General features: G+C 38.1%; 1 protein-coding gene across 2 annotated transcripts in view; it reads right to left on the reverse strand.

Moving 5' to 3' along the window:
- Positions 1-13576, reverse strand: part of PRKCE (protein kinase C epsilon) — a 284944-nt gene that overhangs the window by 45422 nt on the left and 225946 nt on the right. For both annotated transcript variants that reach the window (XM_066178482.1, XM_066178483.1), the window contains exon 11: positions 8150-8304. In XM_066178482.1, coding sequence (XP_066034579.1) covers positions 8150-8304 — 155 coding nt within the window. The remainder of the gene's footprint in view (positions 1-8149; positions 8305-13576) is intronic.

A 13576-nucleotide genomic window follows, 5' to 3' on the forward strand; every position in this document is an offset into this window, starting at 1 on the left:
GCTCATTTTCAGCACTGTTATGGCCACCTGAGCCATTTTGTTCCACTTTCTGGTTCCCTTGGTTAGACTGCGCCTTGTCTGCCCAAGGTCTTTCTGATATAATCCTACCACTATTTATTCTGGTAGCAATAGAGACTTTGGTGCCCTCCCCAGAAATACTGGGGTTCTTACTGGCTGTATTTTCTCTGCTTTAGTTTTTTTAGGCCTATTTAGTTAACCTCCTAGTGAACAATATTATTTCTGTTTTCTTCCACTGGAGTACAAGCTGTCAGCTAAACACAGATTTTTAAAATTTTCAAAGGATTCCGTGATAACTCAGTTATGTCAGATTTTGGATTGGCTAAATTTTCATTTTCCACTGCCTTTTGCAGTGTTAAGCAAAAGAACGCATGCTTTTTAACAACAGTGCCCTCTCAAACCTGATGATTTCCTCTTTTAAAATAAACATATTTTCTATCTAAGAAGCTGAACCAAGGTCCCGAATCATTCAAGAAGCTGCACATATCATGTATATGAACAGTCTCACAATCAAAATCAGCCTTTGAGTAGTGATCTGCATGCAGGAATGTTTGCTGTGTCTAAGTGGTAAGCTCTTATATAAAAAGGAGGTGGATAAAAGAGGGGGTGGGAAGATGGGCAAAGAGAATAAATGTAAACCTTGAGCCAAAAGAAGCAAGGTTCTGACCAAAAACCAGAAGTTGTATGCAAATGTCTTTACTGAAGGGCACAATTCAAATTTTCTTTTAAGGCTGTTCAGTATTTTTGTCATCACTACTAAAAAACCCCCAACTAAATAGAGTTCCTTAGCTGTTTTCATCTAACATTTTGCATTACTTCCCAACTTTACAGCCCAAAGCACTGTGGGCAGCGGGACAAAGGAGGGGATTTTGTCCCTTTACTCCCCTCTGGTGAGACTCCATCTGCAGTGCTGCATCGAGCTCTTGGGTCCCCAGCACGGGGAGGACATTGACCTCTTGGAGAGAGCCCACAGGAGGCCCTCAAGATGGTTAGAAGCATGGAGCATCTCTCCTGTGAGGAAAGGCTGAGACAATCGGGCTTGTGCAAGCCTGGAAAAGAGAAGGCTTCAGAATGACATGACTGTGGCTTTCCAGTACCTGAAGGGAGCCTACAAGGGAGATGGAGGGAGACTATTTACAAGAGCAGTGACAGGAGAAGGGGGAATGGCCTTAAACTGCCAGTATTTTTAGATATTAGGAAGAAATTCTTTACCATGAAGGCAGTGAGTCACTGGAATGGGTTGCCCAGTGAAGCTGTGGATGCCTCATCCCTGGAAGTGTTTAAGGCCAGGTTGGATGGGGCTCTGAACAGCAAGGTATAGTGGGAGGTGTCCCTGCCTACGGCAGGGGGTCAAAACTAGATGATCTTTAAGCTCTCTTGCAACCCAAATGATTCTACAGTTCCATTATTCAGTGATTCATTGTTGAGGGAAGCATGCCAAGAGCATCACCAAATCTTTGTTACAAGCCTATCACCTCAGAACCCCATTTTCTGTGCACTTCTCTGCATTATTATGAAACTTTGGTAGAAGCATTCAATAGCACGCAAAAAGGCAAAAGCCTCACCCTAAATGTGACATAGTTTCAACACCACTGCAACTGGGTTACAGGAATAATTTTCATTGTTTGAAAACAAACATGACTGAAGGGCACATTAAAATTCAATCCCAAGTTTTGTCTGTTAGCAGCAAAATCATATTAGGAAGCGCCTTTATATTTTTAATGCATTGTGAAACAGAAAGCATTCTCTTTCTTCTGTTAGAGATTTGTTTTCAGAGTATGATTTTGTTTGGAGCTAGTATACGTGACTCTGCAGAAGCAGCTCTGTGTCTCAACAATTCAGGAAAACTAATGGGTTTGTTCTATATCAGTACAGTTCTGTTTCATATGTGCTGCAGCTCTACTGGATTTTTATTGTATATGTTTCTCTGAGTTAAAATCTTATCAAATGCTGAGAGATAACACACATTTCTTCCTGTTATAAAATAAAGACACAAACATCAATCATCTAAAATCAGTGACATTCACCCAGAAATAAATACAAATATGTTCTGTAACATTTCACTGCTATTATCTGTTTAGAGGCACTGCTGCCCTTTCTATTGAGGGTACCGGAACATGGCTGCCCTCAGAGGAATGTAAACTTGGCATTAACCCTGACAGATTCCCACTCCCTGCTCACTCTCATTTAACATTAACTCACTCCTATACTGTTATCAGAAGGTAAAGGTCATAGCTTTATTTACATAATACAGCACTTAAACAAGTCATTAAACAAGAAAATCTTGCACCAAACAAACATGAAGCAAAAAAACAATGCTGACCTCTCTACCAAGAACTCCCCCTGGAAGTACCTTGTCATTTCCCAAATAATGTCGATGGTGCTGGTCTATCCTAAATATTAACTGCCCAGCACTGCCCCCCCACATACCCAACTCCCACACAACAGCCAACTAAGGACTTTTTAATGTTCCAAACCCAGGAGAAATTTAGAAAGCATTCTCCTGTTGGCAAGACCATGTGGCTCATATCCTATTCCCACAGTCTTTACTCATCCTTCCACAGCTGGAAATCTTGTCAAAGGCTCTCCTATACGACAGAGCCTTTAGCACAATACATAAGCTGGGCAGATGGCAGGGTGGACTCCCTCAGTCCGAATGCCAGAAGCCTGGGAACCAACTCTCCTTCCTGCTTCTCATCTCCCTCAGCTCTGCTCCTCTCCACCCCGGCCCACTGCCTTTTCCTGCGGGGAAGACATCCTGCTTATTTATGCATTTCATGACTGCTGGTCTGCCTAGATCCAGCAAGAAAAAGTGCAAAGAGGGCAGAAGGCCACTGACTAAAATCCCGTTGGAGTTCATGCTCAGTTTTAGAAACTAGACCAGGCAGAGCAGACAGAGTGTGGATGAAATCCAGGCTCAAACCCAGCCAGGAGCACTGGTCAGGTGGGGTGGCTTGGGCAGCAGTCCCTGGAGACACTGGGACTCCAGACACACCTGCTCAATTCACTCCTTACTTCCTATTTTTACTGAAGGCGATGGAAATAGTTTGTTGGTCACTTGGACCAGAAGCAAACTGTAACTGCTCTGTAGCAGACTGCTGCGACAGGAAGCTTATGCAGAGAAGACCTTGTATTCAGTATAATCCTATGCTTAAGTGTGAATATGCCAGGTAAGGGTACAAGGTCTTGCCCATTTTCATGGATCATAGCTAAAGCACCAATTTAATCTTTAGCTATTCAGAGTTGCAATAAGATGATCTTTACATACTTAAATCAAAATGCTCCATGTCTAGTTTTGCTTAAAAAAATAGAGAGGAGGGGAATTTTATTTGGCTGCTGCCACTCAGAAATAACACAGTAAGGCAACTTGGGAGAATGATGACTTTCAACATGCTAACCACTGACCATGCAACATTTTCATCAGTGTAAATATAACTCCTCATTACTTTGCCAAGGTTGCACTGAATCACACAACCACCAATGAAGTCACACTTTCTAAATAAATATTCTTATTTCACATAAAAACCCACTAATGAAATTACTTTTAATTTTAGGTAGTTCTTCTTTCTGAAACACTGGTGTGTGCTGGTCTGATAAACAGGAATGCTGGGAGAACTGATCATCCAGGGAAAACTCCAGTTAGTGTTCAAACAAGTTCTTAGGGTAGTTGTCTACGGAAAAAACCCAGAGGTGCTCAAGGATTGGCATCAGCATATTTACATCCACATTTGCCTCAATTCAGTGTTAATAAATCTTTCATCATGACCAACACATTAATTACAGAGTGCAGAGAGCCTCAGAAAGCTCCAGAAAGTTACAGGTTAGGTTATTACTTCATATTGCTGAGGAACATAATAACCCATAGTTATGAATAAGGACTCCATCATGACCAGGTGCTGCATGATTTGAAGGCAACATCTCACAGATCTTACACTTGAAAGCAAAAAATTTGCCCCTACATTAGTCAACCCAAAGCAGGTGACACTAATTTCCCAGTTAAAATATTTTTCATCCTTTCAGGTGAACTGAAATTGTATACATTCAGTTTTTTTCTTTTGTATTTCAGAGAGAGCACTTGAATGATTCTGGAGGATAACAGAGATCAAGCAACATGCAACTACTGAAACAATGCTTACAGTTCATACAATAATTTCCTAAATTATGTAGGAACTGGGAACACTGTCATTTATGTTCATGAAGTGGTACCCCCCTCTAGTGCTGGCCTTCCAGGCTGGAGAGACAACAGTTCTTTGTAAGTATTTCAGGCCACAGCAGGTCACTTGTGTCACCTTAATTGAACTCCTAACCTCAGCCCAACAACTGCAAGGGAAACAAGAACACGCCACATTTACATATACCTGCAGAAAGAGCACAGGAACGTTGAAATTCAGTACAAGAGTACAGAACTGATAGTTGCTTAACACACACAATTCATGGCATTTTCGCTACATGAGAATATATACTAATATATTTCATATAGACATAACATATGCCTATATATGTCTATTATATTATGATAACTGACTTTAAATACACCAGTCTCCAGGGGCAGGACATAGTCCACAACCTTTCATCACCAAGTTCAAACTCCAGTCCAGCTCACAAGAAAAATCAAAATGAGATTTCTAGTCCTTAATTTCTGAAGCTTGGATACATTTTTTTCCAGTGGTGCAATTGCAATTGCATAACATAAACAAGGACAAGTGCCAGAAAATGGGATTGAAACTTCTCTTGTGTCTGATTAACTCTACTTGTATTATCAGGCCCCAGCCTGACATGTGCCTGAATAGCTGAATGCCAGATGAGAGGGAAGGTGGCAGCCACAATGTAAATATTTTTATTAAGCTGTTGAAGTGTTTTTGACACAACAGTAACATCACACCTTTAAAAATGCCACACTAAAAATTATCCTAAAGTTTATCTATCATTCAAGATGCATTCAGTAATGGGAATACCTGTATATATTAAAGTTGTGAGCTTCATCTTTATTTCCAACTTAAACTAAATAAACAAAAGGAGGATAAACATAAGGAAGATATATGCAATTCCAATGAGTACACCAGTAATTGGACAAGTCTGGGAACAACTGTTGGGCCAGCTGCAAAGATGTGAACTCAGAGAATAATTTTTAATGCCAAACAGGGAGCTGGCTTTCTCTTTGAACTTAGGGGAAACGAGGATAAACCAGCTATTATAAAAGATGATAATTTAGTATCATCATAGCACTTTCTAAAAATCTAACCAACAAGCCAAAGCATGAGGTAAAGCCAGTTATTTACTTCCAAAAATGTAACTTTCCTTAGCTCCAAACAAATATTTCCACATACAAGACTGAAAAAAGATCAGAAGGTATAGCAGCTATTTTGAAACCTACATTTCCATCAAACATCTTAGTTTATTTATATATTTTCTACTTTCCTTGAAGTAGTGCCCACACAAGCAGCATTTCCCACTTTGGAGAATAACCATTAATTTCACACCACAATGTTTTTTCTAGAAATATAATTACACAGAAGACAAGTATTCTTTATTAAAATATCTGAAGGCATGTTAGGTAGTTATGACCGGTAGTTATTCAGGAGCAAAGGTTGTTTCATTTTCTTATTTTTCTTTCCCTTTTCTTTCCTTGTTTTCCAGCTAATAAGAACTTTTGAGATGTAAAGGAGTGACTTGATGCCAATGCATTTTTAACATTGTAGTAAATAATGCAGTGAGGAATGGAATAATTAGGCTGAAACTGTTCTGTGCAAGACACCTATTCTTACACATGCTAGACATCAACAAATGCACACTCCCAAGGCCTGGCACATTGTGAATGAATTGTGACATTTTCTTATGATTAATTATTTTAAAATAATTTCTAATTTCTTTCTTCTACTTGTATTTTACAGCGTAACTGGGATGTACATTTTACAAATATTTGAACTCCTAGTATCTCAGAGTTTGGAAAATGAATTATTCTTACAGACATAGCTATGTCAAGATGCAAAAAACCTATGTCAAAACAAAATACAACTGAATCTGTTCCTAATTTCTTCCTGTTGCTTTCAATAGTTTATGCTTTCATCCTAAAACTCATGTTCTCTTGTGTCTTCTGATCATACACTCAGCATAACACGCCATTTACAAGTTCAGTGTCACACTCTAGCATGCGTGTCAGACATGTCAGCATAGTGTCTAAATCAAAAGTTGTGAGTACACTGTGAAGTTTAAATTACGAAACATTGTCTCAGAATGACATTTCTCCTGTGATGGAAGCATCCTGCTGATGGAGTCATGGAAAGAACACAGGCACATGAAGCAATTCAATGCATCCAGCTAGGAACCAGCACCCAGCAGAAGCTACATACAGCACAAGGGAAAAGAGGAAGGAAGGAAGAGTAGAGAGAGAGGAAAACATGTATTAAGGGATTGGAGCAGTGAAAGACGGGGGGCGAATGAATGCACATTCATATAAAGCAGGGAGACGTAATTTTATACCAATCCTTTCTTGCTGGTTCACAGAAATCATTAAAATGACTGCTAATTACAAGGTGTCTACCTCCTGTTTCCATGAGGAGTAAATTAGGTCAAGTATTTTATGGAAACAAATCCTTAAAATACTTCACTTTTCAAAGTGCCAAGCTTGTCTGTTTCCCTTATGACAGATACCTATAAATTCTGAAGTTGTCACATTCTATTATGTGAATGTACAAATACCTAGCTTTGGAAATAAATGTAGACAATGAATAGGAAATACGATATGGGCAGGAAAGGTAAGAAATGTGTTGGATCTTCACCACTCGAAAACAAATCCATGTGAAGTGTCAGGACCAAAAGTACAGCCCAGTATGCAAACATCATACCAGCATTAGTAAAAGATGGAGATTAAGAGCAACAGCTAGCAAAGAGTTTTACAAAGAAAACTAGATTTTTTGATGACAAGATGTTCAAAGAGATTTACTCTCCTCAGAAGCTGTGATGTTTTGCTGTTTGCTATGCCTCTGGAAAGGAGACGCCTTTGAGAAATTTGCCTTTGAATCCCTTTGTACGTGGGAAAGCCAACTGCTTCTAATGGAAGTTACCACTCAACCCTGGTTACTAAACATTTAATATTTCCTTCTCAATTTCTAGTACTCTCAAGACCTGCCTTTATATGTAGCCAGGAATGTGACAAATTCCATATCCTTATCTTGATGTTTCTGCTCACAAAATCTGAGACTGCCTGTCCCTGAGATGCCTACCTCAAGTCAAAACTGATAACCAGAAAGAGAGTAGGAATATCAAGAGAAAAAACAGAGCTCAGTTAGATCTGAAGAACTTGAAGTTTTTACTAGACAGGACAGATTTATATTACAAAACCTATTAAGCATGTTGCTTGTGAAAGCCCAAATTTATCTCAAGTAATAACAGACTGCTACAACCAAATAAAAAACAGAGAGGAAGTGTGAAATGACAAGATAAAGGATTTAATAAACACATTAACATCAGGGTGAAATTTTTCAAAGTGAATCTTTACTTTTAATAATAAAGCCTATCCCTAAATGCATTCTTCATCCCAGCACAACAATATAGACTTTTTCTGTGTGTGTGTGTGCATGGGTGCTGAAGATTAGAGACTGGGGCCAGTGGGGGAGGTTCAAATAGATGCGGGGCACTTGAAAGCAAATCAGTTGTCTCCAACGAGCCACTTCCTGCTGTTGACTAAGCCTTCACCCAAACAGTCAAGAGGAAGGGGCATAAGCAAAGCATTGCAAACGACCATCCCGATTGTATCGGAGTGGAGACAACTAAGACAAACAAACTCAGGAAGTGGCAGAGGGTTGGACACTGAAAGGAAATCTATGGCACAGAGAGGAAAGTGAAGAGATTGCGCCGATCTGCAGAAAGGTCACCTCTGGGTTGCACTGTGCCAAGCTTTTTCAAACCCACTTTATTTGGACTAGAACACAAAACTGGCACACACAGCTGGCGACTGCTGCAGAGGCTATTCAAACGTTAACATTCTCAATGATAAACAGCCAAAAAAAAGTTCTGTGTAAGCAAATTGGAACAAACAACTAATCTAAAACTCGTTGCTAAGAGATGGGGGATTTCAGCCAAAACCATCCTGAAGCCTCAAGAATACTTTATTTTTAATCCAAAAAAGTACCTGTAGATGACGCCATGTTGGTGAAGAAACATGAGTGCTGATGTGACCTCTGCAGCATAAAAGCGGGATCGAGGCTCGTCAAATTTGCGTGAGCGTTGGATTTGAAACATTAGGTCTCCTCCATTTACGTATTCCATGACGAAAAAGAGGCGGTCCTGAAATTAATTAAAGAGTGCTATTTAGCTAATTTCTTTTAGTGACATAAAGGACTGCTTGAAGCTACACTTTAAATGACTGGAGCATTTACTTGAAGAAATGAAAGAAACTAATGCTACAATTATGAAAAAGGAGAAAGCTGACAACCAAAACCCACCAAACCTAAAGAAAATGAGATGAGTTCTAAAGTGAGAAATGAGAAAAAGGCAATCAAAATACCGTATTAAAGAACACACACACACACACAAACCTCCACACATCAACAAATACATATGGAACTATAATCAAGTTCATATAATAACAGAGATACTTAAGTGATGTTATTTCTTTCATAATTTAACCATGAAAACCATAGTTTTAGAAAATTTACCCATAATAACCCATGAAAAGTCAATTTTGTCAATTACTGACAGGCTGCTGGGCAAATTTCAGTCTTCTTTCCTCTCTTCTCTCTTACCAGTTACGTGGTCTGCAAAGCATCTTCCCCAAATAATGTAAAAAATTATTTAGAATTGTTAAGCTATAGCAACCACTGCTGCCAATCTCAAACACTTACATATGTTTGTTTTTTTTAATTGCTCAAACCCTCATCATGAAATAGGATTACATTATTAAAATACGTATCAGGTTATTTCTATTTTCTTCTAATGCTTATCACTTCCCTGTTCAAGCTTTCAAGCCTATTTCCACAGGCTAGACTAGAAATGAATGCTCCTTGAGAATAGCAACTGAGATTCTCAGACAGTCACACCATTAACCCAAAGGTTAAGCAAAAGTTGAAATAGTCAGAACAGAAAATATCGGTAAACTAAATATGTGCTTGTCATCTTGAAACATTTATCATCTAAACTGGCAATGCAGGTGAAGGCATAAGGAAAGAAATGACACACATCTACTTGATATAATTTAGATCAATTTTTAAGTGTTTCTTACAAATTTTCATATTTTTCCCCAGTCTGTACTAATTACCCCATAACCTTCAACTTCTTGCCTGTTCACCCTTGGTTAATGCCTACTCCACATGCTTTATTTCCTTACTGTTAATTATCTACAGCTATATGAACATGAGTTTAGTTAGAGGTTGAGGTAATCCTGATGTGATATGACACAGACATTTCTTTCCCTGGTCACATGATTCACAGGTGTGTGAGCATGGGACTTCACCCCTCTGCAGCTCTGATGTCACACTGCAGTTTGGCTCTAGCTCCTAGTGTCTGGTGTGCTGGGTTGAAGAAAACAAGACAAGATGTGACACTGCTTTGGACAAGGAAAAACAACAGAAGATCGAAGTTAATTAATCTCCCCCAAATGAATCCAAGCCTGCAGATTACACAGTTTATATATATATATGAATCCAGAAATTCATAGATGTTTGTCATTTGTTTTTAATCATCTACTCCACAACTCAGACTCAGAGCACAGCACTTAAAAATACCCTTAAACTTAAGCGTGTGCATTAATGCTGCTCATTAAGTGCCTAGATGTTATACTTATCAGGGATGCTTCCTGGAGGAGACTAGAAACGTTTATCTGACTTTTTGCTGATTACAGAAAGAGGATGCAGAAAAAAACTTTGTGCCTTTCCTCCTGTATTTTGGGAACACAGAAACTGCTGGACTGGATGAAATTTGGAAAGCCAGGTGAACTGGTATTCTTGTTAAAACATTGCTAACCACTTCGGTGCATTTTTCAACACTTTTCTTACCACTCCCTAGGAAGCAAGACCTCCTGAAGAATAGCATCAAATCTTCTGGCTGCACCATACACTCAAAAGAGCATGGATTCAGAGCCGAGCCTTTGCTCTTTTCGTAATGCTCAGTACTGCTGATATGAAACGTCCAAAATCATAGTGCAGACCTTCTGACATTAGTGTAGGGTTTAACTATCACCCTCTTTGTTCCTTTGAGCAAAAATGTGGGTCCTTGTGCTGGCTGCCTGATTTATCTTTGGAACCGGTAAGAATTAAAGCCTTGCTTTTAAAAGAAAATCTGGTAGTTCTCAGATAGGATTTCAGAAGCTAGAGCTTTAGGGTAACAGCAATACAGTCAAGTTTGTGATGAAGTCAGCCAAAAGCATAGCTGTACTGCTACTGGAACATAATGTAAGAGATTAAAACACCCCTATGAAGAAGATGTGGACATTGTCCTTTGTAAGGCTTCTCACTGCTGCACCACAGACTGAGTTTCTCTGGAGAGCATTTTCAAGTATCTCTTTGCAGGTCTTTCCCTAAGATTATCTCACATGGATACAGTTCAGTGTTTCAAGCACAAAACTCATTGGACTGCAGACTGAGGAGAGCACAACTTACACTTGGCTCAAGTAACTTCTCCTAATGCTTGTTGAAATTGAACTTTCTTACACTGCTATTTTAACCTTTCTAAACTTGAGTGGGATCAACAAGGCAAATGAAGCTGCAATTCCCATTCTCCTGAGCGGCCATACTCATTCCCAACATTTCTATCACGTTGCTGCACCTATGACAAGTAGAAAACAAACAATGCTGATGCGAAGTGATGGTGCTGTGCCTTACAGCTGTGACTCCCAAATGGTGACCCTCAACTTGTCATTGAGCTGGGAGCTTCTACTCCCAACACTGAGAACAATTGATTCACACAATTGTATAGACAAGGGCCATCTCCTAACATGTCAGAATTGACTGGTTTTTTCTCATATTAAATACTCTGTGTTTGATCAAAATGCTTTTTATGACATCCACTAAGTGCCTAATTGTCCATTATTTATGTGAGAAATTGTGTTTAGTTAAAGCTTCAAGTTTTTATTGTAGTCCAGTCTTTTTTAGGTCACTAACAGTTTAGTTAACCGAAAATTTAACCTGGACTCTTTAGCGGAGTATCTTGTCACCAGACAGTCTGAACAAAACATTTAGCAGTACTCCCTCAGCTGGACACTGATACCTATCAATCATCTCTCTCTCTCTTCTATATCTTCCTTTTTGAGCACATCCCATTCTTAATTTGTAAGGGTATTTCTGACACATTCTGGAGTTTACTTGACAATCTCATCAAAAGTATACCTACTAAAAGCAGAATGAACAGCTCAGTAATTGAATTTGTTCTGCTATTGAATTTTTCTGCTACATTTCTATACTTCTAGTCACTTTTTCAGCTTTCCTCAGTAAACATTTCAGTTTTCTACTGAGAATTCCCAGAAAAAGAAATAGTTTGAAAGTTCTGTTCACTGTTTACAATGGATCTGAGAAAGCCCACAAGCATGGAGGAAACAGTAAGATGCACAACATGCAAAAGCACAGCAGACCAGAATTTCAACATTAGAAGGTATCATCTTTTTTTGATGAAATATATTCAGTCCCTATGGAAACTACTTTCTTAAAAGCACTCTCTGGTCTTTCTTTTTGGTCAGGACAATGATGTGATCAGATGAGACTCACATTTACTTGAAAAGAAGGTGCAAGGGAAGAGAGAATATTTTATGAATAGGAGCTGAGATTGACATTTTTTAAATTTCCGTAACCTCAACAACAACAGACACATTATTATGATTTTTGCACTCAAACTTTTTTGTCATATCTTTCATCAAATGTTAATGTTCAAAATACAGGTTCCCAACCCTCTGACTCCTTCCTTTCTGTCATAATGTAAGCACAGAGTGACTCAGAGAGACCTCTGAGTTCAATGCAGAGTGGATGAAATCCTCCCAAACAGTAGTGAACTAACTGTATTATTCCTGATTATATGTATCTTGCTACACGTAACACCCGGAGTTATTCAGACATTGAAGTATGAGAATATAAAGTGAGCACCCTTTAGAATTATACATTAAGGGACAACACAGTGTTTACTCAGTTAAAAATGAAATACAAGATATGACTTTATTATCAATCGTGTTCCAAGGGAAAATTGAATGGGTTTGGTTTGGACTGCATTATTTTTGAACTTTGTTTTCATAACATTTGGAAAGTATGTTTTGATGAATAAGATAAATGTAAAGCAGTCCTGGGAACTCTTTAATTATATAAACTGAAATAAAAGGCAAAATCACAAACAAGGACATTACAGACTAATCCTCTCTTGGCACCTATAAAGCAAAAAAAGTACTGCAAAGTAAGCTAATATGTTTTCTGAAGTAAAGTAAACTAATATGTTTTTGGAAGTAATTTGATTCTTTACCAGGGTTTATTTTAGCCCTTAATCATACGACTTTTCCTTGAATTTCTCAAATGATATGGCTGAATGAGAATACTTAAAATAACAAATGGAAAGGAAAGCAGAGCACAGTGCATGAATAAGAGATTTTAAAAGAAAACTGGGCTCGAAATAAACAGGCTAGAAGTTAAAAAAAACAAAACAAAACAAAAAAATGTTCAACTTTGTATTTCCACAGGATTTTCTGACCATAAATGTAACTCTCATACTGGAATGCATAACGGCTGTCTGAGTATCTCTTTGATTCAAGTCTCACCTGTTAACTTTCTTAATTGAGAGACCCCTACATGCTTTGTGTCATCAAAAAGGGACACTGAAAGTAAACTTTTTTCCAATCTTGGGCCTAATCACTAAATGGTGGAGTTTACCTACTAGTTAAACTAGAAATCTTGTTTCATCTCTCTCATTCCACTCCTTTAATTTTGTCCCAATTTAATTTTTCATCCTTCTTGACATTCAAAATAGCCACCTACAGTAAATCCTTCTAATACTTCATGCTAAATTGTAATTAATGCCATTCTCTGATTTTTAGTTTTATTTATATCTTTTTTTTTTTATATCGGACTATATATTACTTGCACTCCCTGCCACTTTATATTTCCTTGGGTTTAGGTATTTTGAGTTTCACTGGATAGAGGTTCTACCTTTTTTCTTTTGGAGTATTGTACATGTTTTTAACTGAGAAAAGGAGGGGAGATTTTCAGAAACATCAATAGCAATAAAATCTAAAGACATAACAGATTCAATCCAGCTCCTCTTTGTGTAGGTGTGATTAATGACCAAGACCTTCCTACTAGTAAGACCAGATAATCTTGCCAATCAGTTCTGATTTAACAGATGACACTATACAGCCTATTAATTGTTTAGATGGGGAATAATACCATTGTTAAGGAAAAACCTTCTACGTAAACCCTGTATGAAAGGTTAGACAGGGAAAGACTTTGATGTATTGTTTACATTAATTATTGTGTAGATCTTAAAAGACTCTTTAAAAATTGCTATTAGTCATTAACCCGTCTGTCCTTTGTTTGTTTTCCAATTAAAATCTCATTAAATTGCAGTCTAAAGACAATCCATTGATAGACAT

The sequence above is a fragment of the Chamaea fasciata genome, unplaced genomic scaffold, assembly GCF_029207755.1.
Source record: "Chamaea fasciata isolate MVZ Bird 193981 ecotype frontalis unplaced genomic scaffold, bChaFas1.0.hap1 SCAF_3, whole genome shotgun sequence".
NCBI classification, from domain to species: domain Eukaryota; kingdom Metazoa; phylum Chordata; class Aves; order Passeriformes; family Sylviidae; genus Chamaea; species Chamaea fasciata.